The following is a 25,731-nucleotide window of genomic DNA, read 5'->3' as shown; positions in this document are numbered from 1 at the left end:
GAGTTGCTGCTTTGCATTGTCCAAATGAGACCCGAGCTGAATGTGTTGTGCTCCGATTGTCGTGCCCCGGCACTCCCCAATGGAGCAGTGATGCCTTGGAGGAAGGTAACACTGTAAGGCTGTCTGACTAATGCTGCACACTGTATGTCGGGCTCTGTGCAGGGTTTAGGTGTGAGACCGACGGCAGCCTCCAGTTAGCCATGATTCAGGTTTGACACACTTTTTTCAAAGGGAAAATGCTAAACTTTTTCACAAATGTACATGAGTCATTATATCCTTTTTAAGACACATATTTAATGGTAGTGTGCAGATGAATACTCCCACTTATTAAATGTTGTCTTGCATCTACGTATTTCTATCCAATTACTACTTGGCGTGTGTTTGGTCACATCAACCAGTTGGAGGGCTGTTGGGTAAATGTTTTCTATCTTTATAAACAAGCCACCCACTCCCTCACACTACTCCACTTTGCAGGGTTACTGTACCCTGTGGCCCATTAAGTGCAATGCATACAGCGGGTGACACGTGGCAGCTTCATTGTTCGGCCACAGACGCAGTAACTAACCAGTACTCCTCCACGTACAGTGGCAAAGTACAGCATGTCCAGGTTCTCTGTGTGTAGGGCAGGTAAAAAGAGACGACGCACCACCATATCTCAGAGGACATTATCCTTTTTGTTTCCAGTGCACGTTCATAGTCAAGCCAGCGACACATTTAAGAGAAATAAAAACAAGTTACACCCCCTGAATGCCATGTTTCCACACATTATAGTGATAATCCTCTCAGACATCTGTATCTGTGACAAAAAGTATTGGTAGAAAACAATACGTCATTCATATTCTCTATTATTGGTATTGGTTTTAATGACTATTTACACAGATTTAATGACTATTTACACAGATGCACACACACACACACACACACACACACAGAGAAACAAGAAGGTAACTGGACTTGGAACAAGGAGATGTATCTTACTTCACTGGCAGAATGCTTTTAGTCTTTAGAGCTGAATTTAAAATCAAAGGATTTGAGTCTAAATAGTGTTTTTTACACCATGAAGTACAGTTCATAGGGGAAACCGTTTGAAAAAAAATTAAATTTAAAACATCAGCCGTAATCTAAAGATCTTAAAATGTATTAATGCGTGAGATACGATTCTTTATATAAACTGTTTTGTTGTGCCCACCCCTGCCTCAGCTCTCTTTTTGTAACTGAATAATGGTTTGCTTCTGCCTCTTTTGTCTGTGCTGAGTGGAAGTGAAAGGGGTCGGGCCTTCCCTCCTCCTCTTCATCAGCCTGTCTCTTTCTCCCAATCCTCAACCTCCCATTGCTGCTTTTTATGGATTTGAAAGATGCAAATCTGAGGTATGTTAGTGATTTTTCTGGCAGGGCGGATTCACACATGTAAGGCGGCAGTGTGTGTGTGTGTGTGTGTGTTCGCCTGGCAACGGGTGAAAAGACTGAGATGAGACGGTTGATAGTAGTGTGGTTTGAGCTTTTCTCACTGCTGTTATCTTCTCTTTCCTCTTCCTCCCGCTGGCACCTCCTGCCTCCCTCATCATCCCAAGCTTCCCTTTGATCAGGCGTGGATCGCTTTGACCCAGCGGCTAATAAGTGAAGCAGTCATCGTCGTAAAAAATGTATGAAGCTGATCTGCAATTAAATTTTTTTTTAAAAAAAAGGTTAGATGTTGTTGACATTAAAGTATCAGCGCCGAGGTGACATCTGAACAGCACAGGTCCGATGGCTTTATCTCCTCTTGCATGTGGCCACACTTAATGTGTTGCACACACACTTATGTGTCCATTGTATGTTTTGTTGTCCGTTTGTGAGAAGTTGGAAGTGGAAGAGGTTTGCCTGATGTCAGAGGTTGATGTGGGCGTATGAGTCATGACGGGGGTGGTGGCGGCTGGTCTTACAGTTTGAAGACAGTGCCTGCCGGAGCAGATGGTTTCCGTCACCATGGAGGCGGGAGCACAGCTAGCGCTTCAGTGAGAGATGCTGCTCATTTAAAAATGGCTGATTGTCGGTATGCTCGGTAATTCTAAGGCGTTCAAGGCAGCGTGGCGTAGTTGCAGAACTAAGAGGCATTTAAACTTGTTTTGTACAAAAGGCCTTTCCACAAGAATTCACTCTGGAGGTGATGAATGCTTTTCATTGTTTGGCGCTTTTCAATTTAAACATTTCCACTCCCACAAGTTTCCATAAATGGATCATGTCGTATCCCTGCTTCACGTTGTTTGGACAGAAATCAGCGACTTGTTCTGCATTTGCTTTGGCACCGGCAACGTTGGGCACTGCCAAGCCAGCCTTTTCTCCCCAAACACATCCATAACACACTCGTGTTAGCTTTTTTTTCTGCCCCAGTATAATTGACCTGTTGACTTATAATGTGTGGTAGATCAACCTTATTATTCAGTTTTCACCGCTCTAAAGAACTTCAAGGCCTTCACTCAAATGTTGCTTACATTCACTCTTTGGGATTATTGGCTCCTCCAGACAAAGACCAGATGTAAATAATTAGATATTAAATTATTTCTTGAGGGGCCGTATTTCACTGGTTATTTAAAGGGACACTCATCATATTCAAGCATGAACTTCAGTTGACCGTGATAATTTCATTCGGGCTGTTTCGGCTTCATAATTGTGCGTTTAAACTGGGGCCAGTTTTTGACAGGTGTTGTCATTTTCCAGGCTTGGGAAGTCTATTCAAAGATGCAATGGAGTTCCATTATGGGACATGTAGGATACGTTTGTGGAGCTTGAGTCATAGATGGAGACTAATATGAAGGATATATTGGTCTCTACTGCATCCATTTTAGAGTTGAAACCAAGTCGAGACCAGACCAGTGTGAATCCCACGCTGCATGGCACACTTTAGATAAAATGGGGATAAAGAAAACCATAGGCACTCCTTAAATTGATCTGAAAGATCCACATTCCCATAAAAACACTTGCAGAAAACAAAAGAAGATTCCTCTTCATTCACCTTTTTGGCTGCATACTGTATAACTGTGTACAATAAATGTCTTGATAACGTAATTAAAAGGGCGTTGCACAATGCGTGGGAATTTACTTTATTTTAAATGAGCAATCGTGGTAGTTATGTTAACACATGTATCATACTATCCATCTGAAATGTATTTAGTCTTTAGACCAAGCCAAGATCTTCAAAATGCGGCGGATTCCGAGATGAGTGATCTTTTGACTGATCTTGAGTACTACAACACTTCTGTCTTTTATTGTGTTTATTCACGATTACAAGTCTACAATCTTTCCTTTTACTTGATCAAATTTAAATGCCAATCATTTAAAGTTGTAGTAGTGGGGAAATACTTGAGAAAGTTAACTTTGCCCCCATTTTGTTCATATTAACTAGTTAATTGAGGTTGTCATAAGCTCAGGGCATCGCTGTATCACCTGAAAGAGGGAGAGACTCCTGAAATTTAACAGATATAATTATGTGTTTCTGTTGTGATGTGAACAAGTCATCCAACTGTGAGACTCATCAGTTTTTTAAAGCTTATTGTGTGGTTAATCCTACAGTAATCTTTAGTTTTTATTTATTGCGGATTTGAAAAATAAAAAGACATGAAAAATACGAATCATATTGTTCCAGTAAGTCGACTCATATTCAGCCGTTAATAACTTTAGGAAACACTTCTGTTAACTATGGATTTATTGAAGGTGGAAAAGTAAATATTACCTAGAAAAATAGTATATAACTACTAAGATTGATGATGACACACATCAGGGTGTGATGTAGAGAAAAGAGGGAAAAGAGCAGGATTTATCTCACAGACTGACCTACTTTTAAAATACCAAATATCTTTACTGGGAAGGTTTGAAGGGGCTTCTCTCAGGTTGCCGCCAGCCAGTACAACAAAATGTTATTACAGCAGAATGTGAGAGCAGAGCTCTTTTGATTAAATTGCTAACTTACAATGTGTGGCATCATTGTATGATGACATTGTGCATTTCTAGTACTTTTTCAACAAATCAAATAATGACTGTTAATGAGTAGAAGTCCATTGCAGAGACATCAACTATATCACTTAAAAGACAAACTTTACGCCAGGGTCAAAAAAATTGTTTGACCCATCTCCTCTGGTTACTTTAAGTCTGCTGCACCTCTGATCACATTCTGATCACCCTCAGTATCACCGTTGGGTGCCGTCAGCTTTGTTGAAACGGCGATGTCAAGATGCACCGACCACACCCAGAGGCCACTTGTACATCACTGCAGCAAAGTGAGAACTTCAGCTGCTGAGTCGATTTTAAACCACTTGTGTGACTATCTATTTTAATTGTTTCTCGTAGTGTGAAGACTGAGGCAGAATTGCATAATTATTTGTAACATACACATTTTAACCATGTTATACCTCTCATAAACTAAAGGCTCCACAAAGTGTGTTGCATCCACTGAAATATTTGTATTACGCACTCTACATGTTATGAATTTCTATCGATTCTAAATGGACATGTATAGGTTTCTATTTTATAAAAGCCATCGGGAATATCTGGCTCTGTCTGCTTTCCATACTACCTCTAGGGGACACCAGATATAACATTTTATAATCCTTCACATTATGTCCATAATTAGCTTTTTTTTAAAGCCTTTTTAAAATTAAAAACATTTCATACTTTGATTTTGGATTTTTTGGAAGTCGTGAAAGTGCTAAAATGTATGAATACTTTTTTTTTTAAGGCTGCTCTATTTATTTTTAGGTTTCTGTCATGGAAAATTCTCCACCAGGCGTTGATCTATTTTAAAGCCACTTTCAGACTGAATTATTTAATGTGGGACATGAACGGATATCTTCACTCGGGGAGCAGCAACCCAGGAGCATGACATCCTCCACTGCTCTGACAACATATGTGTATCAACAAAGAATAGGCTGCTCATCGAGTGCATGTTGCTGTCCCTGTGATCATTGAATGTTCTGCACACATTGTAGATTGTTCCGGAAATGTAAAGCAGTTTATCACATGAAGAGGCGTGTTAAAGGCGTAATTACATGCACAGAAAATGTTCCAGTTTGCTACAGCTGAAAGTGTGAGCCAGTCGAGGTTGTCTCTCTCAATCGTTTTTTTATTTGATTTTGTTATCAGATTCTGGAAATGTATCACAAATAATACTTTCGCCTCCCTCATTGTTGAACAGTAACACAGTGTACAGACTGTAATTCCATGTGAGGATTTAAAGCTCATTATTCTATCCTTGGATGCAATAAAAATCGACTGACATCAGAAAGGTCCTGGGACGATGGCAGAGTGGCTGTCTGATGTGGTTTGATGCCAAGTAACTTTCTAACACTTACTATTATTAGAAGAGGCATTTTACAGGCTTCTAACACCGAGCAATAACTCAAGCAGTAAATGGTACACAGACTTTTGCAGATACACTTACCAACAGTTTCAGTGTCACGTTTATTTGTAAAATAGTCACATTGAAAAGTATACTAGGCATGGTCGTGGCACTAACTGCACAGAGGCTCACAGCACTACCAAACACACCGTTTATTTAGTGCACATGCATCATGCTAGAGTCAAAGCCCTTACGATAGTCACAGTTCTTTGCACTTAAACGCCACTTGTCCGCATGAGCTGAGAAGCGGTTTGTGTTGCTTCAGTGTCATTTTGGATGTGATGTTTGTTATTCCATCTAAAAACAAACTCGATGCACTGTGGGTTTTTTCTCCCGGCTCCGAACAGGCTAATAAACTAAACGCAAGCTATTAAACCAAGTAAACACAGCAGCGCACACATTGTATAGCTACACAGACGCGCACAGACTAGTCAAAAGCTGAATGGCACAACGGTGCACATCACGGCTGCTTTTGGAGGCTTTTGCAGCTGTTGACGACGCAGCAGAAGCAGTTCTTGACTCCACTGATAAAGCCGTCGATGTTCAGCCTCTCGGTTTGATTCCTCCGTCTTCTCCATGGAAAGATACACTGTTGGCTTATCTTCCATATTACAGAGGTGTACTTCATCATGTCCTGTCAAATGCTATTTAGATATCATAAATGTTAAGTTGATCTGGATCATTCTGGATCCTATGAATACAAGCTTCTAAAGCGGTGTAAAGTTTGATAATTCACCGCCTGTTACCCCAAACTTCTCCCATCCTGTGTTTGTAAGCCAGCATTGTGCCGTAAAGATATAAACACTCTCCTGCGAGACAATCCCAATCCACCTGTTCTCCTCCCACCCAATGACACACCACAGCTCGGCACATGTTACAAGACCTTCAAGCCAATACTTTACGTGAGCGAGGTGGGTATGTAATCAGGCGCTACTCTCTTCCCCTCTCCGCCTCCCTCATCTCTCCTCCGTCTGTTTTCCTTTGTCCTACTTGACAAAGTGCAGAGCCTCAGCCGTCACCACGGAGCCTTTGCTGCTGTCGAGGCTGGTGACCAGCTTGAAGCCAGATTTTAGCGCCAGCATCACGGTCTCTAGTTTCAGACATTCAAGTGTGCACAAGAATGTGCTGTCCTCCTTCAGTACGAGCCGCGAGCCCGGCTCCGACTTGATGAAGTGTCGGAACTGGATCACGTTGGACGACACCACAAATTCTTCCGGAAAGCCGTCCAGGCGGCTCTTGGAGATCTGCACCAGCCGCCCTTTGACCTTGTCGATTAAGGTGGAGTCACTGCAGTACACCTTGAGGCCCTGCGACCTCTCATGGCTGTCCGTCATCTCCAAAAAGGCGGGCTCCCGCTGGGCCGCCCTCTGCCTTTCCCAGTCAATGACGGCTTCCACCAGTCCGCTCAGACGGTAAAAATCAGCCTCCCGTCGCAGCAGCCCTGCCTCCCGGAAGTCGTCGGGCAGCTGGAGCTCTCCGGTTCGGAGGTAGTTGAGCACATGGCGGAAAACTGGACCGTCTCTATCAATAAATGGGTTGCCCATGGAATCGGTGTGCTGAACCGGCCTCTTACCGTTGGCCAGCTCTTCCAGAAAAGAACCCTGTTGTTTGACCAGCGTGGTCCGATGGGCGGTGTACAGGAATCCCCCCACATTGATGGTGATGGTACCAGAAGAGGGCTTCTTGAAGCTTTTGCTGGGCTGCAGCAGGTCCGGGTTGATGTGCCTCAGTTCACTTTCCATCCTTCTGAGGTTCCATTCCATTCTCCAGTCAGCCTCGCCCGCGCCGCCTCAGAGCCGGTGGTTGTCTGCAGCACGAAACGAGTGTTTGTTCGCCCGTCTCTTTTGGATCTGCCCGTGTGAGTCCGTCCTGCTGCTGGGGAAATGAGAAGGTGTTGTCAGCTGTCGAATAGTGGGAGTGAATGTGTGATGGTGGATGGGCGAGTGCGGTCTGGCAGCGGAGCGACAGTGAACTGGGAGCTGAAAACAGACTGTCTCTATGTGCTGCTCGGCGTCCCTCCTCTCTCTCTCTCTCTCGCTCGCTCGCTCGCTGGGCAGGCAGCGTCACATTCAGGGAAGAGAGAGGGCTATGAGAGCAAACGGAGTACGCAATCCAAGGGCTCTTTCTTGTTTTCTTACTCTCTTTCCTCGATTATTGTTTATAAAGGTGCTGTGCTGTAGCGCACACACACTTCATTCGCCAGATGGAGGGGGGTTGCTTCCATCATTTTTGTGGTGTGAGATTGTCTTGGCTTGTTTGAGTCTGAATATGGAACTCCTTTTGCAGCCTAATCCATCTGGGTGCTACATGTGAACGGGAATCTGTTTGAAAATAAGTCCTTTTTAATTCGGGGCTTTGCTGGCATGCGTTTCCTCTCTGATGATGACAAGGAGAAGAAGGCTGCGCCTTATGTTCATGAAAGCAACAGGGAATGCATTTATTTATGCGTATCCCGTTTTCTTTCTTGCAAGGTAACGTGTGTGTGTTACTCTCTCCCTCCCCTGACTTTGGGGTTCTGTTAAAAAAATTGACCAATTACAGTCAATGGTGGTCATGGAGGAACGGTTATGAATTGGCTCCTGTTTTAGCCTGCTTTACAATCTGTACACATAGAACATCTCTGTCCCAGGACAAACTCCCCAAGAAATAGAAAAAAACCTTTCCCAGAGAAAAATGAGAAGAAACCTTCAGGAGAGAAACAAAGGAGGATCCCTCTCCAGGATGGACAGAAGCAAGAGATGTCATGCGTACAGATGAACAGCGTTACAGAGTTACAACACATTTAATGAGTATGATCCAGATTTCCACAACCCATGAAACGGAAAGCGAAAGAGAGGGGGCGGGGGGGACATCAGCACGGCCATGGCAGGAGGCTGGATGCAGGAAGCAGGGGCAAGGACCCAGGACCAGCTTCAGGCACAGCCGGGTCCAATGGACCGGATGAGACGTCAAGTCACAAAGACTCCGGGGAGGAAGTAAAGTTAATAATGTAAGTCCGAGTGTTTGGTTATTAGGTTGTATAGTGAGTACTGTGCTGCGAACAGATCTGGTACAGTCTACATCCAGGACATTGTAAAACCTTACACCCCAGCCTGTTCGCTCAGCTTCGGCCAATCGGCTTGTAGCTCAATAAAGACACAACCGTCTGCTGTCCTGGCTCCTCAGTGGTGGTACAAGCTCCCCATTGACATCGGCACAGCAGAAAGTCTCTACATCTTCCACCAGAAACTAAAAAACACATATTTTCCGACTTATTGTAAGTGTCAGCTAAATCAAATCGATGTAATGAATACATAGCCTGGCTACTTCTGCTCCCCTAATACCAAATGTACTATACTAGCACTATAATACGATACATTAAAAAACTTAGGGAAAGAATTTGAAAATTACATAAAACTAATTCTAAATGCACTCCAACGTTCTGCTTATGCTGGATTCTGACGCCAACAGCAATTCTGTTTAATTCAATTTAAAATGTAATACAAAATATTTCAGTCCACCCGGTGGGTTTGAAGGAATGTTTATTGACAAACTTCTCTGTTCATTCACATTTGACTGAAGATGACTTGGATGTACTGCACATTGCAGACAATAGTAGTATGGCACTGAGATGATTGATTAGATTACTTTTTTATTACTATTTCTTTTTTTTCATAATTTATAAATTGTGTCGTCTACAAACCATTAATACATTGTGACAGTTTTTCTCAGTCCAAGGTGGTGTCTTCAAATTGCAGAAATGAAGGTTTCTGTTGCATGCCTCTGTTTATTTAGCAACACAAATGAAAAAGAAGACTATTTATATTTCTCGGGGCCCATATTTGATACTAAAATACACTTCAGAATGCTTCACAGAGAATTTAGTAACATGTAATCAAACTTCTCTTCAGAGGTTAAAGCTTACAAGAAAAACAGCAATTGTTAATAATAGTACAGAAGGCTTCAACTACCCTTGTGTTAATTATATATTTGTATATTTATTATGATCATGTTGTGAAAAATACACTTTGTCTCTGCAATGCACCCAAATAGGGCCACTGCGCTTGATACGAGTCAACATAACTGGCACTTAAATTACCTTCGGGTCCAAAGAAATGTGATCGACAACTAGGATGAGTCTCATTTCAATCCAACATTTCATGTGAGCAGTTTGATATGTTTTAACCCAGATCACTTGGATTCATGTATCTATGCTTGTCTGTGTGCAAGAGCATGACAAATCTATTCAAGTTTTTAATTTGAGGGCTAACGCAATGGAAATTATTTCTGCTCTTTTACCCAACAAACTAATTCAAATTAAAGGGAGGGAACTTTGTTCATTGGAAATTCTCATGAAAAGAAACCGTAAACAAAAGGTGTTTTTCATTTATGCAACAGGTTGTTAACTAGCTACACCTCATAATTAGATGGAAATAGAAATGCATATCAGAGGAATTGACTGAAGATTCAGTTGAACTGAAACATTTAATTGAAACCCAGCGGATTGCTGAAATACTGCTCTGTGTCTATGTTTATCTGGGGGAAGATCCCAGAGTGACGGCTCACTCTCTGCTGCGATATTCTAATCATAAGTGATTAGTGTCATCATCATCGACGACACGCAATTGGAATTGCAAACGAGGCCAAGATGCAGTAGAGGATTGTGGGAGGTTTGACCTGCTTTTCTCCCTTCTGTTCACTAAAACTGTCTCATTGAGGACGATCGTCATCTTCAAAGTGAGTGAGAATCTGTTTGTCACAGCTGTTGTGGCTCTCTAGTAAAACCGACAAATCAAGATGTTCAAATAAAATTCAAAAATGTCTGTGAATAAGGTGTAAGATGGCGTCACGGACTACTGTGAAACTGGCATGGCAACCACTTAAAATAGGGTCTTATGTGAGCTCAGATCTGTCAAGCGCTTGCTTTATACATTATAGAAGTCTCGCTACTGTGTGTGAGTGTGACATAGGCTTTAATGATGAGCACGTGATATTAACATATGATATCTCTAGTGACCTCCAATCATAAAGGAAATAAAACTAGAAGAGGGGTAAAGGATAAACAGTTGATTAAAATGAAACATCAGGGCATAGAACAATCGGTCATTGAAGCGTGACGCCTAGGAAGTCCGACATTTTGCCAGAGGTAAATTACAGTGACAAGTTGTTTCAAGTATTAAATCCACCCCATCCGCACCCTCGAACACAGATTGTCCAATCGCAGCTTGGCAACCGTAACTAAGCGCAGCAGGTTTTTCAAGCTTTATTTTCTCCATTTTAAAGCATCATGTGGCTGCAGTCAAAATGATAAACTGCAATCGTCTAATGGTCGCTCCATCATCTGGGTGCTGGCCCAGAGAAAAAATCTGACTCAGTTGAAAATATATATTATATATATATATATGCTGATGGATGCTGCTCGTCGATGTCAAATCTAAAGGAGTAGGCTGAATACAGTTACAGAAAATCACTTTAAAGTTAATGAATGAAATCATTACGTTTCCTTATTAAAGCAGCTGCTGGGCTTGGTAGCGATGCGCTATAATGGAAGATTATATTTGGAGATCAAATCAGTGACTTCACCCCCTCTGTTATCGCTTGCTTTGTTTTTTCATTGTCAGTCTATTTCACCCGTTTTCTTTTCTTATACCTGAACAGAGTAAGGTGCAGTCACACATGCATTTGATTGCAAGATCCCACATTTCTTAGGATGAAGTTATGCTAATGTCTATATTGCTTAAACTTAGAAATATACACGCTTTAGAAATGTGATTGAAAGACATGCATTTTTCCGTCTATAGATTTATCAATTATTAAACTTGGTGCATAGTTTGGTAGTTTTACCAATTGTGTTGCATTAGTAAGGTTTTTGTCCAATGTTAGAGCAGCTATTGTACGCGACCATTCTGCTTTTTTTTTTATCAGCTACATCTTTAACTCATTGCATAAACATGTACTTCATTGATATGTGACAGGTAGATGTGTAGTTTACATTGATCGTACTCGACAGACTTTAGAAGGGCTTTATTAATAACGGTTAATATGACAAGATCCTAAACACAGGGAAATACAAGATTACCTCCAGTGTATGTAGATCAAAACCAATCGCCTCGTAAATGAGTCTTTTGAACCATTTTTTGAGATGTTTAATTTAAATGTGTGTTGACATTATAACCGGGTCTTAATGATGTGTTATAGTTGCATATAATAGTTTTTCTGAGTTTATGTATTATTTATGTCGGTGTCTTAAAATGGAGATGATTTTCACCATACAGTTAACTTTATTCCATTAATGAGTGCAGTCTAGTTGGAGCTTTGCCTGAAGCCATTTCCGTGTCATGGCTTTCTTGCTACCAGCCAAAAATCTCATACATTAAGAAAAAGCCAAATTTGACATATAACCCATGATTATTCAACCACTTTTAAATGCATGGAAAAATAACAGTCAATATTTTAGAGAACTAAGACGAATCCCGTTTTTAAGGGAGCGATCACATCTTGGTAGAGGAGACCGCCTGGCAGTTCACTTCCTGTCAGACAGCCACCAAGACTCAGATCTGAGATTGGAGTGTGTTGTTTTAGAGAAGCAAATAAATGGTGCAAGTATTTTTATAGGAGAGTGATCTCGGAGCGGAGAGCGCCAGGGTCACAGGAACAGCCTGAGGCAAAGTAACCAAAGCAGCTTCTGCGATTCGTCAGATCTTGTGTTTGTGATGGAATATTTATTTTTGTGGACAATGAACAAAGCCTAAGGTTAGTCAACCTTGCAAAGAAAAGAAAAGCAAGAACTGTTATGCTGCTACAGTTTTACAGTACTGCAGATCAGCGTCGATGAAGGTCTCTGACCAACATGCTTGTATTTATTGCTCCAGCCCTCGTGTAATATGTTGGTTAGTGTGTTGAAGAGTCGTTCATCCAGGGAAGGTGATGGTGGAGGGAGGCCTGGTGGGCAGCGGACTGTTTGTTGTGTTTAACATGAGTAAGGTCAGAGCTTTGAGAAAAGGGTCTTAGAGCAGATGGAAGTAAGAGATGAGCATGAGGGGGATGGACGAGAGACCTCCTCACCCTCTCACCGGCCTCTCCTCCTACTGTCTTCGCTCAACCCTTTTTCTCTTCTCAACCTCTTCTTTACTTTAACAATGAGCTTGGTACAATTTAGTGCCTGGCCATTTCTTAAATATAGTAAATACAGTAATATTTGTATTATTTGTCAGGAATAAGATTCTTTTAATTAAATGAAGTTGCCCTAATCCTGAACCTGATTTCACTATCATCATGGCAAACTTTAATACGCTTCTTTACCTCTTCCATTGGATTTAGTGACTGCTTTTACTGAAATGTTTTAGCTTAACAGAGAGAATGTGTCGGTCATCAGTCGGCGTCAGATTTAAGAACAACTTTGGTTCTTTTGTCTTGGTTGCAGATTTGAACTTGGAGGCAGAGGTTTGTTCTGAAAGAGCAACACGTGATGTCCACTGGATGCAATGTGGTCAAAGTTTAGCTCTGTGGTGGAATCCAGAAATTAGCAACCAATGTGTTGATGTCCACCATACTCACAAAGGTCTTTTCTCTTTCGCTGGGTCTCTTTTCGGGTCTCTTTTGGGGTCTCTTTTTGCACAAACAGCATCTGGCGTGTAAAATTCACTTGAATGGCATCGCAGCGCGTGTGATCCCATTAACAGAATAAGGTAGTTAAAATGTGAAACAAATAGTTAGGCTTTGGGGCAATATGCTTATTTGCTTTGCTGGTTGTTTTGCTGGTTGCCTGGCAACCTTAGAGTGAGAACAGAACACCCAGCCATTAAAGCGTTTTGTTCAGAACGCACTGTAAAACCACAACCTATTGTTGACACTTGTGTTCTTTTACAGACTAAACAAACAAGATGGAGGTCGTGGGAAGTGGATTCTGTTACATTTAGACTGTTTCCAGTCTTTGTGCTAAGCTGAGCGTCTCCAAAGCACAGACATGTGTTTTCTCCTCCTGACTCCTAGGTGAACATTGTTGAATCACCATGTGACTTTATTTAAACAGTTGTGATTTTAATGATAAGCTGTCAAATCTCAGCCTTAGCTTTTCTTCATCAGATAGACAAATACAATCTTCTGCAGCTCTGAATGATGCGTAAGAGAATTAGGATCCCGGATGTGTGGACCAAAACATTGATCTAGTACTTAAGAGTTTTAGAATGAAGCCAGTTTGCAGGAGTCTACTATTTATCTCAAGTGTTCCTCCCACTCGCTGAAGCCTTGAGCTAGTCCACATCCAATGTTTGTCCTTTCTCTCCTATCTAGTATGTTTGTCTTCCCATGGTCACATGTATTTCCATCAGTGTCCCTCCGGATCCTTGAGAAAAGAAACGGGAAGAGTTGAGGGAAACTGTGCACATTTCTTCACGGCCTTGAGGCAATCAAATGGGCTGTTTGACCGTGACTCCTGCACAGCAGGGTGTCGGTGTGGACACATGTTTCTTGTGTGTGGGGGTGTTTTTAGACGCGTTTCTGGCAAGTGCTCTTGCCAATAATTGCACATAATTGCATCCATTTGTGGAAAAGGCAAAGATGAACATTAGTGAGACATGTGACGCGTACTGCAAAGCATTTGTCAGCTCAGGATTCGAGACGGATTCTTGAAGGAATGTTTCGTGACACGTGATGTCAGGTGGCATGTGATGGTTACTATGGTGACCGTGGGACCTGGATTTGTTCAGCTTTAGTTCACACTGAATACATTAAGGCATCTATTAAAGATGAGGCTGGCAATACTCAGTTGCGCACAAAACGCACGAAAAACAACAACAACACTGAATCGATCCGTCTGTCGCGGATTGCCTCGGCAGCCGACGCCTCATGCATTATTTGTTATTCCTCTGTGCCGTAGAGATCTGCTGTCCAAAAACTCAAAACAGAAAGGAGGCACACTGTTGCACTGCCTTCGATTTTCCTTCATTATGATCTGTGGTTGTTTTGGTGTCGATACCACATTCGCCATACTGCTGTAAATAAAGCACATTAATTATTTACCATTCCTATTTTTTCAAAGGATGCCTAGAATCTACAGTGCACAGTTGTTTTAGCAATTTATGGAGTCTGGGAAAAAAAGGAAGAGGATCCACAAAAGGGGATTGGAAGTTAAAATGTTTTGTGAGAAAGGAGCACCGTGGTTTGGCTCGTTGATCGGATGAGTTGACGATCTTTGCACTGAACAGTTTACCAGTTGGTATGTTATGTATATTTCTAGTTGTGTTTCCCATCAATTTAATTCAAACGCACAGAGCAATGAACCAGATTGGCCACTCGATCCTTAATTCTGCTAAAAAGAGCGACAAGGCGTCCCAATAAATGATCAATAATCTGACAGTGACTGTATAAGCACAACTTTAATAAATGGAGACATACCTAATGAATTAATAAAAAAACTTCTTTGCTACTAGTACAGATGGTTGTCGTGCATCCAGTGTCTCAGCAGGGAAGTACCCCAACATGGTGTGACAAACATGGTTTGTCATGTAGGAGGACCTCAATCATCGCTGCCTTCACACCGTTTACTCGCGTGAGTTTACTCGCTTGACCATTTGTGGCTTTTCGCGTGATGCGCTTTAGAGGGTGGCTTGTCTCCATCAAAACGCTGATCATTTCCTTCATCCACCACGGAAGAACTAACCACTAGTTCTGCTTTATACTTGTTGAGGACATCCCACAAACGCCAGAACATCTCACGCCCTGGTGTCTGGGTTCATGACATCACCCGTGGGCTCACACAGCTCGGTGACTTTCACCGACTCCGTCTGAATGACTTCCGCCTCCAGCGCCACGAGAGCAGCAGCAGCAGCAGTTGGATTCACCAACGGTGGAGCACCTCAACGCTGATTGGCTTTCGCAACTCGGCGCCGGGCGAATTTTCAGTTGAAGCTGTCTGACCGGTGATCGTGCTGTGACGGCGTCATCAGATCCCTGATGTTGCTTCAGGTGACGCTTGAGAGGGAAAGGCGTGTTTTCCGTGTATCATTTATCTATCTCTAATAGTTTAGGAAGCCCCTCACAGCTCACCTGGACCTTTTTTTATGCGTTTATTATCAAGGCAACCATTTGCTGAACTCTACCGCTCCCTGTTGATTTTCTCTCTCTTTGCCCTTCAGGGTTTCTCTCTCTGCTGGTTTTATTAACTGGTGGGTGTGAAATGTTTTGTTTCTCAGACCTTTTTATGCATCCAGATAAATACAATGCCAAAATCATGCAACAATGCACAGTAGACCGAGCTGCTGCCAACATAACACCAACGCTCACCAACTGGACTCATTGCTCTGAATGGAGTGAAGCACACGAGACATCCAATGTCAATGAAAAAGTGTTGGGGTTGGACAGATGAATATTTGAAGAAAGCACTTATGAAAGAACGCCTTGAAAAATAAATGAAAATGCCAGTTTATGAAAGACTTACTGGCAGTGCTACAAAACATATTTAGATGCGTCACTGAAGTAAAAGTACCAATACCACAAAGTCCTGCATTTAAAATTGTACTTGAGGAAAAGTGAATCAATGTTATTGGCTCATAATGTACTTAAAGTATCAATTTATTATCCTGGAGAATGACGGATCATCACACAAGATAACCTGAGGGAGATTGTTTGTGAACTGCTAATACCTCGACATTTTAAAAGTGACAAAGAGCCTCAACCAGATGGACACCTCTGGTTTCATCCATAGCAACGTATTGTATTATGTAATATGTATAAACTAAACTACTTTTAATTAAAACAGTTACCCATAACTTTTTCAGGATTTTTGAAATTTCCCCACTGTGGGAAAAATAAAGGAATATCATATATCTGTCAAATATATGTAGTCGAGTAGAATACTTTAAAAAAAATCAGTATTCTAATTATTTACTGAGAATCGAGTGAATACAATCTGACTTGGCATTCAGAGGAGTCGCTCCCTGCTGATCAGGAGAGGAATGTTTCAGACACTTTGGCATTGGCTCCACTCTTTAGTCCCGACTTGTTTCTCTCACTGCTTACCAATCACTTTGTTCATGCACTCTGGCTCTCCTTCTTCGTTTTGTTTAAGATCAAAGATTTGCCAAAATAATTTCTTTTTTAATAGTACATATTTAAATGATCATCCTCTGGACTTAAGTGCACACGTGTGGCCTTCTTCTGTATGATATTGGCTGGATGGTCGAGGTGAGATAGATTTCCATGACATCACTGTATAACTCAGTGCATGGTATCATACAACCATCCTGTCATGATGAAGGTATTTTGATAACCTTTGTGTTAAATGACCTTAAACCATGTGCTTTGGCTGATGTGAGGCGCTCATATTTGTTTTGCTTGTCAGGAACTTCTGTTCTATTATGTGCCAGTTGGGATGTATAGCTACTATATCTTTATAAATATCCTATACATCCTTCCCAAACAGTTGGATTTTGCCACATGTATTTCCTATGTTGTCCATTATTTGTGCAAAACACCCTAATGAAGTTTAAAAACGTTTTTCCCCCCAACACACCAAGTGTGTGTGAAGACGGAGCAGTGAGTCCCTGTCTGTGTTGCAGATGGCCTCAGTCTGGAGGGGATGGTGGTGCACAGAGCTGAATGCAGACCGGTCGTCAACGACGACTACATGAGGCTGAAGAAGTGAGTTCAGCTTGGAAATGCTTTATGATTGAGTTGGAATAATGGGATGTCGCAGAGGAAATGATCAATCATTGCTTGTGTTATGGTGTCATACGGATGATATGGCTGCTGGGGTCTTCAGCCACTGTTCCCGTGTGACACTGGACCGTGTGCTCCCCGTGGCCGGATGTCGGACACGAGCGCACCATGACGACGTAGACATTGAACGTCGCAGCGTTTCCATCGCGTCGTTTCACCCCCGGACCACACGATCGGTTCAAGTGCGTCAACTAAACTCTTGAGTCCACTCTGCCTGGTGAAGAGGTTTCTGTCTCCTCTTCATCAGAATCCGTTATTCCAGCGAGTTGGTGCATGTTATTGCTATAGCAACCACATCACTGGCAGATGCACTGCCACAATACAGCCCAAAGCAAAGCCAACACCGTTTCCTTCAGTGTTTGAGTCTGTTTCCGTGAATTAGTTAAAGACATTCCAGGAACGCTGATGTGCAACGAAGGTTTCCCTCCTGACCGCCGCTCACTTATCTGACATGTGAGATCAAGAGATGGACAGCTCTGCCCATCACCTGAGGGGGCAGGGTGGTGCTGAGGTGTCGTGGGGAGTTCATACTGAACTTGGATGTGTCAAATTGTTTTTCATTTGACTTGACAAGGGACATTTTCACTTTTCACTTCAGTTTTTAAATGTCCCGTTTGGGTGGCAGCTGACAAATAATCATGGCAGGGTATGTAGGACATCGGGTTGTCATGGTTGCGTGTGCGTGTGTGTGTGTGTGTGTTTTTACATTTAGATAAGTTACATTTGTTTTTCTTCCTGATTGTCACTATAACATATTTTTCTTTATTCATGTTATCTGTTTTGATTGAGCAATACAACCTTAAAGGGGAGATAGCACTCATCTATTTAGCTAAAAGAGAAATTACTAATAAAAGTAAGTGGAGATGAGAAATAGTCCCTAATGCTCCAACATGCTTTACCAATGTCTTCATTAGCACATGGCTGATAATAAGTTCATGAATCGGGCAGCTGCAGTGTGTATAATATTTGTTCCAAGCTCATAATCGTGTCTGTTTGTGTGGCCGTCAGTTAAATGAAATGTGTTTCATGACCAGTCGAGATGAACAATGAACACATGGAAAGCAGCTGCCATCACGTATTTGGGGAGTTTATCCTCAGGGTGCTGACAGTCGACTCCTCGCCGACAAGCACATCAACGAGATCAAGTGAGACCACAGAAAACACAAAGCAAAGTTTATCTCTTGTCTCTGTCGTCTCTCTCGTCTCTCAGGCTGCAGCTTAAAGAGTCCACGAAGCCTCAGCGTTTGTCACAGCAGCTGGAGAAAGCGGTCACGACCATCTTCAAGCCTGTGGCCAACCACGACTTCAATGTGAGAACTAGTGTGTGTGTGTGTGTGTGTGTGTGTGTGTCCAAACCGCTTATCCTTCTTCTGGGTTCGTGGGGCAATGTAGAGGTCTATTAACCTGCTGCATGTCTTTGGACTGTGGGTGGAAGCCGGAGAACCCGGAGGGAACCCACGCTGCCACGAGGAGAACATGCAAACTCCACACAGAAGGACCGCCCCGACCGGGAATTGAACCCGAAGCCCTGTTGCTGTGAGGCGACAGTGCTAGCCACTACACCACCGAGCAGCGCAGTTCTGATCCACATGAAGTGATATTAACTGAAGATGAAAGTAGTCACTCGTTGTCGTCTCTCTTTGCTCTGGAGATGGCCTCTTAGGTCTAAGAAGGTAACCCTGGTGATGTCAGGGGGAGTCCCAACAGGAGGCGACTGGATTATGGGAGATGTAGTATCCAGTGTTTTGGGTGCCTTGACCTATAGTTGAGGGTAAAAAGTAATATCTCGTCTTCTGCTGCTTCAGTTTTAATTGTTTTCTTCCGTTGTTTCATTCAACCTAATTAAAGTGAAGAAAATGTATGAACCAGGTTAAAATAAGAACACGTGTGCTCTCAGCTGGAGCACGAGAAGAAGAAGAAGTCGGACGGGAAAATGGTGAGAGCTGAGCGGCAGATCGTGTTGGACATGCTCTTCTCCGCCTTTGAGAAGCACCAGTACTACAACATTAAGGACTTAGTGGACATCACCAAACAACCTGTTGTGAGCAACGCACACACACACACACACACACACACAGAACACCAGCGTGAGAAAAACCAACACTACACCTGCCCACTACCCCCCCTTGTTTTGTTAAATTATGAAAAAATCGCCCACAGCCTGACATTCATGGTTGTTCACATTATTTTTTGCGGCTGAAATTTGGGCCAACGTGTGTATGCGTACACACACACAGTGAGAGAAATAATCAATACAGCTCGCAGAACACGGCAATGTGTCGGTGCCGATGAGACCTCGAGGTCCTCCTCGCCCTCTGATTGCATAACCATCCTCTGAGTAGGAGTCAAACGCCGCAATCCACTTCACGCCATCCCTGTTGCCTAAAGCACTTGGCTAACACGCAAATTAACTGAACTAAAGAAACTGAAATGCCCATTCTGAAAATCAAGTGCAGTGGCACGTTCCTCCAAGCTCACCGGGGACACCCAGCGGTCGTTGGGGAGAACAGCGTGTCACACGGCGCCACTGAGGCTCCTCCCACTGCTGCTCCTCAGTGGTGGACATTAGGTTTGTGGTGCTGTCACTACAGAAATAAAAAGTCTAAGCAGATTGAAATGAGCAGCGATGCGGCGCACAAGCAGAGTTACAGTGAAACCACCATTTAGTATAAGGATAGTGTAACTTATTCATGCTAGTCAGAGTTGGCACGATTTATAGGGAAATCTTCATTGTGGCGTATGGATTCTGTTACCTTCTGAACAGAGAAAAGGGAGAACGATGGAAAAGATTATCGGATTTTCTACTGTAAAAGAAACGATGCCATAGTGTGGACATACTCAATGCAATGAGTAAAAGTTTATGCAAGTATTAACTTTAAAATATACTGAAAGACTAAAATTATTAATTGTGCCAAATTGCCTATATTAGAATAATGTATAATTATATCATTGTTAAATATAACATTCAGATTTTCTAAATAAGAATACATGCAGGGTTTTTCATGGCGTCTGGAGCTGGCAGCCGCGATGTGAGCAAGGCAGGAAGTACGGCGTGTGACTGAAGGCCTCCACGTCACCGCCCGCAGACCTGGCCCAGGTGCAAGTTGTTTGACCGTCACATCGGTCAACGTTTCCCACTTGGATCCGCCGCCTCATCCGGATACGTGTGGCCAAAGCTCCGTGGTTCTGCCTCATAGTGCCGTCTGCGGTGCCTTTTAGTGTGTGAAGTGCTCGGCACCGTACGGCAGCAACAGTATTTATGTCTAAGAGAAGTCACAAAGACATTCAAATATAGTACGTCAATAAAAATGGCACGAAAGTCAGATATTATGTCTTAAAATATTAATATTAAATAAGTATAATATGATCAAATATGTTTACAAAAATCATAGTACAGAATCACATTAAAATATTCACGCTACAGTAGGTCACGAATAAATCATGACAAAATGCACATTAGTAAGTCATAAAGTCATGCCATTAAAATGTCCCTCAAAAGTGAAAGTATACCATGTCATAAAGTCACAGTATATTACGTCTTTTTTTTTTTTTTTAAGTCAACGTATAATATAGTCATAAATCATAAAATGTCAGCATAATACCTCATGACAAACATGTGATATGTTAAATCCAAACATGCCACACGTGTCAAAGTCGCCTCAAGGTGAGGTCGGAGCGGCCAGACTGAGCAGCCGTCTTTCCCTGTTCCTCCAGACGTACCTGAAGGAGATCGTGAGGGACATCGGGGTGTACAACAGCAAAGGGGCTCACAAGAGCACCTGGGAGCTGAAGCCAGAGTACCGGCACTACCAGTCTGCTGAGGAAGAGGAGATGCAAAACGCCTGATTTCAGCCTCTTCCTCCCGGCATGTCACATGGTAAAGAACAAAAGGGACTCTCTGCTTTTATTTTGTGACTCCCTGTATATAATGTCATGCAGCTTATATGTATGTGATGATTTTGGGTGGAAGTATCTGCGACGCACAGAACGTCGACGTCAATAAACATGTTGTTCACGCTGTCGCATTTCAATCATTGTTTTGAGACAAACACGTGAAGAATATCTTAAATGCTTCGGAGTGTTTAAAAGACTTCATCTGGGACTTGATGACTAATGTTCGTCTTTAAATGAAGATCACGAGATCGAGACGCGTTGCTGTGATTTAAAATGCAAACACAGCGTCACACACCGACGATGAATTAGAGCAAGAAAGCTTTCTTCATGTTTTACTTCAGATAGTTTTCCCTTTCCTCCATATCACTTGACCTATGTTATGAGATGAAGACGTCTCCCTCGCCAGTACATGTCGACAGCAGTAATTAAACTAAAGTACAAATTAATTGGCAAAATAACTGGCAACTCATTTGACCATTTCTAGTAACCGTGGACAATATTTAACTATTTACAACAAATTAAACAGGAAAGACTTATTTTTCAATATACTCACGCAGCTCGAATGCCTTCACCATTGTTCCACCTCAAACAGAATAAACAGTTTGCTTCATAGATGGTAAAATAAAGAAAATAACTTGTACATTAACCTTCGGTGCAAGAACGTACTTTTCTTCATAAATATATTTTCCCCAAATGAAGTTTACAGTGGCTCTTGTCAATTTGATTTGATTCAATCCATAAATTGTTCTTGTTAACCGTCATGTGTTTGAGTCAACAAACAAACATAAAGTAAAACCTCAAAAAAACTTAAACAAATAATAATTATAATATTTTTTCTAATTTTTTCTATAGTGAATATTGACCTCAAAGGGTAAAAAGTAAATAAAAAGGTAAAAGAGGGGTTAACATTGTACGTCATACATTGACCCAGAAAACAAGGACAGGAAAAACATGAATCGGGTCAAATTGACCCGAAGGCAACACAAGGGTTAAACTACATATCAAAATTGACATGAGAATTGCTACAAATTGGAACTTAATCATCAAATGATGCACAACCTTTCAGAGCAGCTGGTTTTCTTTCCCCCACAGAACCAGAACATCCTGTAACGACTCAGCTGTCCAAGGCCAACCATGGAGTAGACCGACAGAACCGGTACGGGAATCTCACGTTGGCGGGTTTCATGTGGATGTGAGATCACTTCAGAACCAGTCGGCTCTGATCTACTTAGTGGGCGGGTCTATTTGTCACATTGGATTCCTCCTGTCTAAACGTAGTCATGTGGACTTAGTGATTCACTTCATGGCTTTGATACCTAAAGAATAAGCAGCCATATCCTAACTAAAGGGACTTTTTCTGGCGACTTCAAACCTGTGGTAATATGAATAATCGGATCAACCAAAAAGCAATACTTATGTAACCACAGGTAATCGCAAAATTATGGCGTACTCAACATCCCGTAAAAGGAAAAAGGCATTGCTATTTTTTATTATTATTCTGAACAAATTAAGCATGCATTTTTGGAAACATGGCCTATATTAGCACATTGGTTGTACCAATTCATGATTTAGTTGTAATATTTATATTAAAAAAGATACAGCAAGTGCATGGTGGTAGTAGACTTTATTTTCAAATGGAACCAGACATATTTTCATGAAAGATAGAATCGTATTTAATGCAACCATGATCAGATCTTAGGTGTCACGGAGTAGAGCCTGGCTAAAATAGTATGCAGGCAGTTTTTGTCACAGGTCCACTCAATCTGCCTTTCCAATCACAAAAACTGGACCAATCCTGGGATGAAAATCAAAACACCGCAAGTCAAGAAGAAGTTGAAAACAGTATTCAGTGACCAATCGTGTTAGTCACCCAGGGTGACCACAAGAAGTGTAAAAGTGTTTTCCCCCAGGCATGATGTGAAATAGTGATCGTCCAGTCCATTCTTGGGGCCATTTAAAATGAAGCAGCCAATTGAAAGCAGATGTCGTTCCAGGTTTTTACTGCAAGAGAAGAAAACGCTTCAATTAACATAAAGCAATTATTTATTTTTTTACAATCAGGGCAAAGAAACTTTCTTTGCACAAGAAAATGCTAAGATTTTATTGCGAAGATCACCGCATCTCGCTGCAATCTCAACGCCAGCCGGCCAGTTTACTGACTCACCTACACCAAAACAAAACTCTTCGGATCTACACGATTCACTCGGATGACCAATTTTGATTTAAAAAAGGCGAATTTCGCTGAAAGGTGACAAGTTTGCAGGTATGACTCCAGTTGCATGTTAGAGCCCATCAGCTGTATTAGTATAGAAACAAACTGAAGCAGATTTGTTGCATTCTCAATAAGATGAGGAACGTGGGTGCAAAACCGTTTCCAGTGTAATTTAGGAGGGAAACTATTTAAATGTCCAGCCAGTGTTTACATGCACACGGCTGCAGTGCGATCAGTTGGACAATAGATGCATCTCGGCTGTTATCAAGAGTCCAGGATGGGGAAACTGCAGCGTGATGGTAAAATGTCACGTTTTTCTACAGCTGCATATCAATAACACAAAATAATGTTACTTCATGAGACTTGTGTGTACTTACGCATTTCTCGACTAAGAGACCATCTTTAAAGAAAAGCATGAATGGTGTAATTCCGTCCTCGCGGTAGTCCAGCAGCGCCATCATGCCATCTGGGTGCATGTTCTCCCCCATGTAAAACTGCAGGGAGACGAGGCCAGACGGGAAGATAAGTGATCGTGAACGACGTGCAGTCGAGAGACGAGTCAGATTTAGGCTGTTCACATTTTCACATTACCTGGTAGTTGGTAATGTTATTGACAATCTTCTTCGCTTCTTTTTGGACTTCTTCCATGAAGGCCGGCACTCTCTCTGGATTGGTCACTTCCAGGTTGTCCCTAATGCTGCACATGCAAACAAAAGGACACATTTTAAAGAACAGCCCACTTCGGTCCAACAAGTTACAGGCGAGGACGCACCAATCCAAGGCCCTCTCCTAATCCTAAACCAGTTTTATAGGATTTTTAATTGCATAAAATTTCACCAATTCTGCTTCAATTTTAACACTTTAATGGTTCAGCTGTATAAAATAAATGCTACATGCATACACACGGTCAAAAATAGATACTTAATCAGTGCTTCTCTCGCCTTTGCACCGTCAGCACAGATACTCACGCTTTAACGTATTTCTTGAAGTAGGCTAGATACAGCTTCTTGGTAAAGCCCGTCTCGCGCAGTGAGTGGTTGAGGATGATGTCGACTCCAGAGACGGAGCTCGCGTCAGCTCCCTCGGCAGCTTCTTCAGCAGACGCGTTGGCCCCGATCAGCGAGTCGTCAAAGCCCTCCGACCTGGTGACCAGCTAGACACACGGAGGAGAGGCCGGTTAATCACACGGTAGTTATGTATCATTAGCTGCCGGCTCAGGTGACTAGAATGTGGGCCACTTTGCGTATTTACCCCCAAAGCAAAGCCAAAAGCAAAAGGCTTGCTTGTAGCTTCAGATTACATGCATGTGTAGCCCAAAGTGTGAACAATCATTTGGACTCGTTTATAGTCCTAACAATTGGTTTTATGTATGCCTAACACGGACACTTCTTTGACCATACGCAGTTATTAAATGCACTTTGTGGCAAGTCTTTCCGTTACATTACCGCGACTCTTTTCTGAGTGATTTCCCTCACAATGTTGCAACGCTTCCTCTGGACTCATGAGCAGATGTGTGAATGATGGTTCTTATAATCTTACCCAAAGAATAAACAGATATTTGGGCTAGCAGGAGGGTATAGAAACAGGAATTTAACTAAAGCTGCATTATCAGCAAACTGGTGGCATTTGTTAAGTCTTCAATAGGTCTTAAAAGTTCAAACAAAACTGCTTTAACGGCGCTAACGGTCACGTGTCCTCACATGAAGCCCAGCCATGTGGAACCCCACCGATCACATCCATTAACTCACCTTTCCTTCAACTTCATAGAAGATGCCATTCTCTGATTCCTTCATTTTGAAGCTGTCCGAGAACATCTCATCGTCTGTGGGAGGAAAACATGCGTCACACTTAACACAAAGCACATTTCCGGTCTGAATGCCTCATCGTCAGTTACGGGCTCATGGTCCTCTGTGGCGACGAACCGGCGCTCTGCGCCTCCATCTTGGGCTTTAACGTCTATTAAAGACACGCGGGCTGTAGCGGCCTCGTGTCCTGCTGTCGGCCGCGTGGTGACGACGGAGAACATTTCACGAGTTGGCGGTAGTACCGCGGCTAGGAGCGCCGACAGGCCTCGCCCGTCGTCACCGTATAACGTTACGCTAAAACCCCAAACCACCGGAGCACATGTCCGCTAAAAGCTGCCCGTTACCGAACTAGAGACACGGTAGTAACGTCTTCACTTTCGGCCGAATCACTGGATACATCTTTGATCCACGGGAAAAAGTAAAAGCTCACAGACAATACCAGTTAGCACGAGTCGACTAGCTCCCGGTGGCTAGCCGGGGCAATTTTCTCCAATACGAAACTCCCGACACAAATAACTGCCGTAACTGAACAATATAGAAGGAAACCGAAAGGTGTGCTCACTAAACACGACTACTCACTCGAGATAATGCACCGGTAGATGATCATGTTGGGACTTCGGCGTTAGATCTTCCAGACACAGAGCGCAGGCCTGCCGCCCAAACAGCACCGGAGAGGGGAAAGAACGAGGAGACCGCGAGGCTCGGAATTTACGTCCTACTGACGTCATCGTGGGTCGGTTTATTCTACTTTT

At 42.5% G+C, this 25,731-nt stretch overlaps 3 protein-coding genes across 3 annotated transcripts in view; 1 reads left to right on the top strand and 2 right to left on the bottom strand.

Annotated features, from left to right (window-relative positions):
• The window catches only part of LOC130205217 (general transcription factor IIF subunit 2-like), a 29,109-nt gene extending 8,195 nt beyond the window's left edge, over positions 1 to 20,914 (top strand). The window contains exons 5-8 of the mRNA XM_056432440.1: positions 16,909 to 16,990; positions 18,279 to 18,378; positions 18,966 to 19,109; positions 20,783 to 20,914. Coding sequence (XP_056288415.1) covers positions 16,909 to 16,990; positions 18,279 to 18,378; positions 18,966 to 19,109; positions 20,783 to 20,914 — 458 coding nt within the window. The remainder of the gene's footprint in view (positions 1 to 16,908; positions 16,991 to 18,278; positions 18,379 to 18,965; positions 19,110 to 20,782) is intronic.
• On the bottom strand, positions 5,415 to 7,311 carry kctd4 (potassium channel tetramerization domain containing 4). Its single transcript, XM_056432426.1, has one exon. It carries the CDS (start codon positions 7,132 to 7,134, stop codon positions 6,358 to 6,360), a length of 777 nt encoding a protein of 258 aa, XP_056288401.1. The 5' UTR covers positions 7,135 to 7,311; the 3' UTR covers positions 5,415 to 6,357.
• A 1,653-nt stretch (positions 20,915 to 22,567) lies between the features above and the next one.
• tpt1 (tumor protein, translationally-controlled 1) lies at positions 22,568 to 25,668 on the bottom strand. Its single transcript, XM_056423635.1, has 6 exons — positions 25,559 to 25,668; positions 24,923 to 24,996; positions 24,143 to 24,327; positions 23,766 to 23,871; positions 23,552 to 23,668; positions 22,568 to 22,963 (listed from the first exon to the last, which is right to left on the bottom strand). Exons 1-6 carry the CDS (start codon positions 25,584 to 25,586, stop codon positions 22,961 to 22,963), a joined length of 513 nt encoding a protein of 170 aa, XP_056279610.1. The 5' UTR covers positions 25,587 to 25,668; the 3' UTR covers positions 22,568 to 22,960.
• Between the last annotated feature and the right edge of the window lie 63 nt (positions 25,669 to 25,731).

Source organism: Pseudoliparis swirei, chromosome 2 (genome assembly GCF_029220125.1).
Source record: "Pseudoliparis swirei isolate HS2019 ecotype Mariana Trench chromosome 2, NWPU_hadal_v1, whole genome shotgun sequence".
NCBI classification, from domain to species: domain Eukaryota; kingdom Metazoa; phylum Chordata; class Actinopteri; order Perciformes; family Liparidae; genus Pseudoliparis; species Pseudoliparis swirei.
Note: the sequence above shows the minus strand (reverse complement) of the source record. Positions and strands in the feature narration are given on the sequence as shown.

Bases quoted from the DNA above. Each gene is read 5' to 3' on its own strand.
- tpt1 (XM_056423635.1), bottom strand. From the start codon at position 25,586: ATGATCATCTACCGGTGCATTATCTCGA. The intron at 24,328-24,922 runs GTGAGTTAATGG...CCGTGTGTCTAG, and splicing joins TCTATGAAGTTGAAGGAAAG to CTGGTCACCAGGTCGGAGGG. The intron at 23,872-24,142 runs GTGAGTATCTGT...TTGCATGTGCAG, and splicing joins TTCAAGAAATACGTTAAAGC to CATTAGGGACAACCTGGAAG.
- kctd4 (XM_056432426.1), bottom strand. From the start codon at position 7,134: ATGGAATGGAACCTCAGAAGGATGGAAAGTGAACTGAGGCACATCAAC.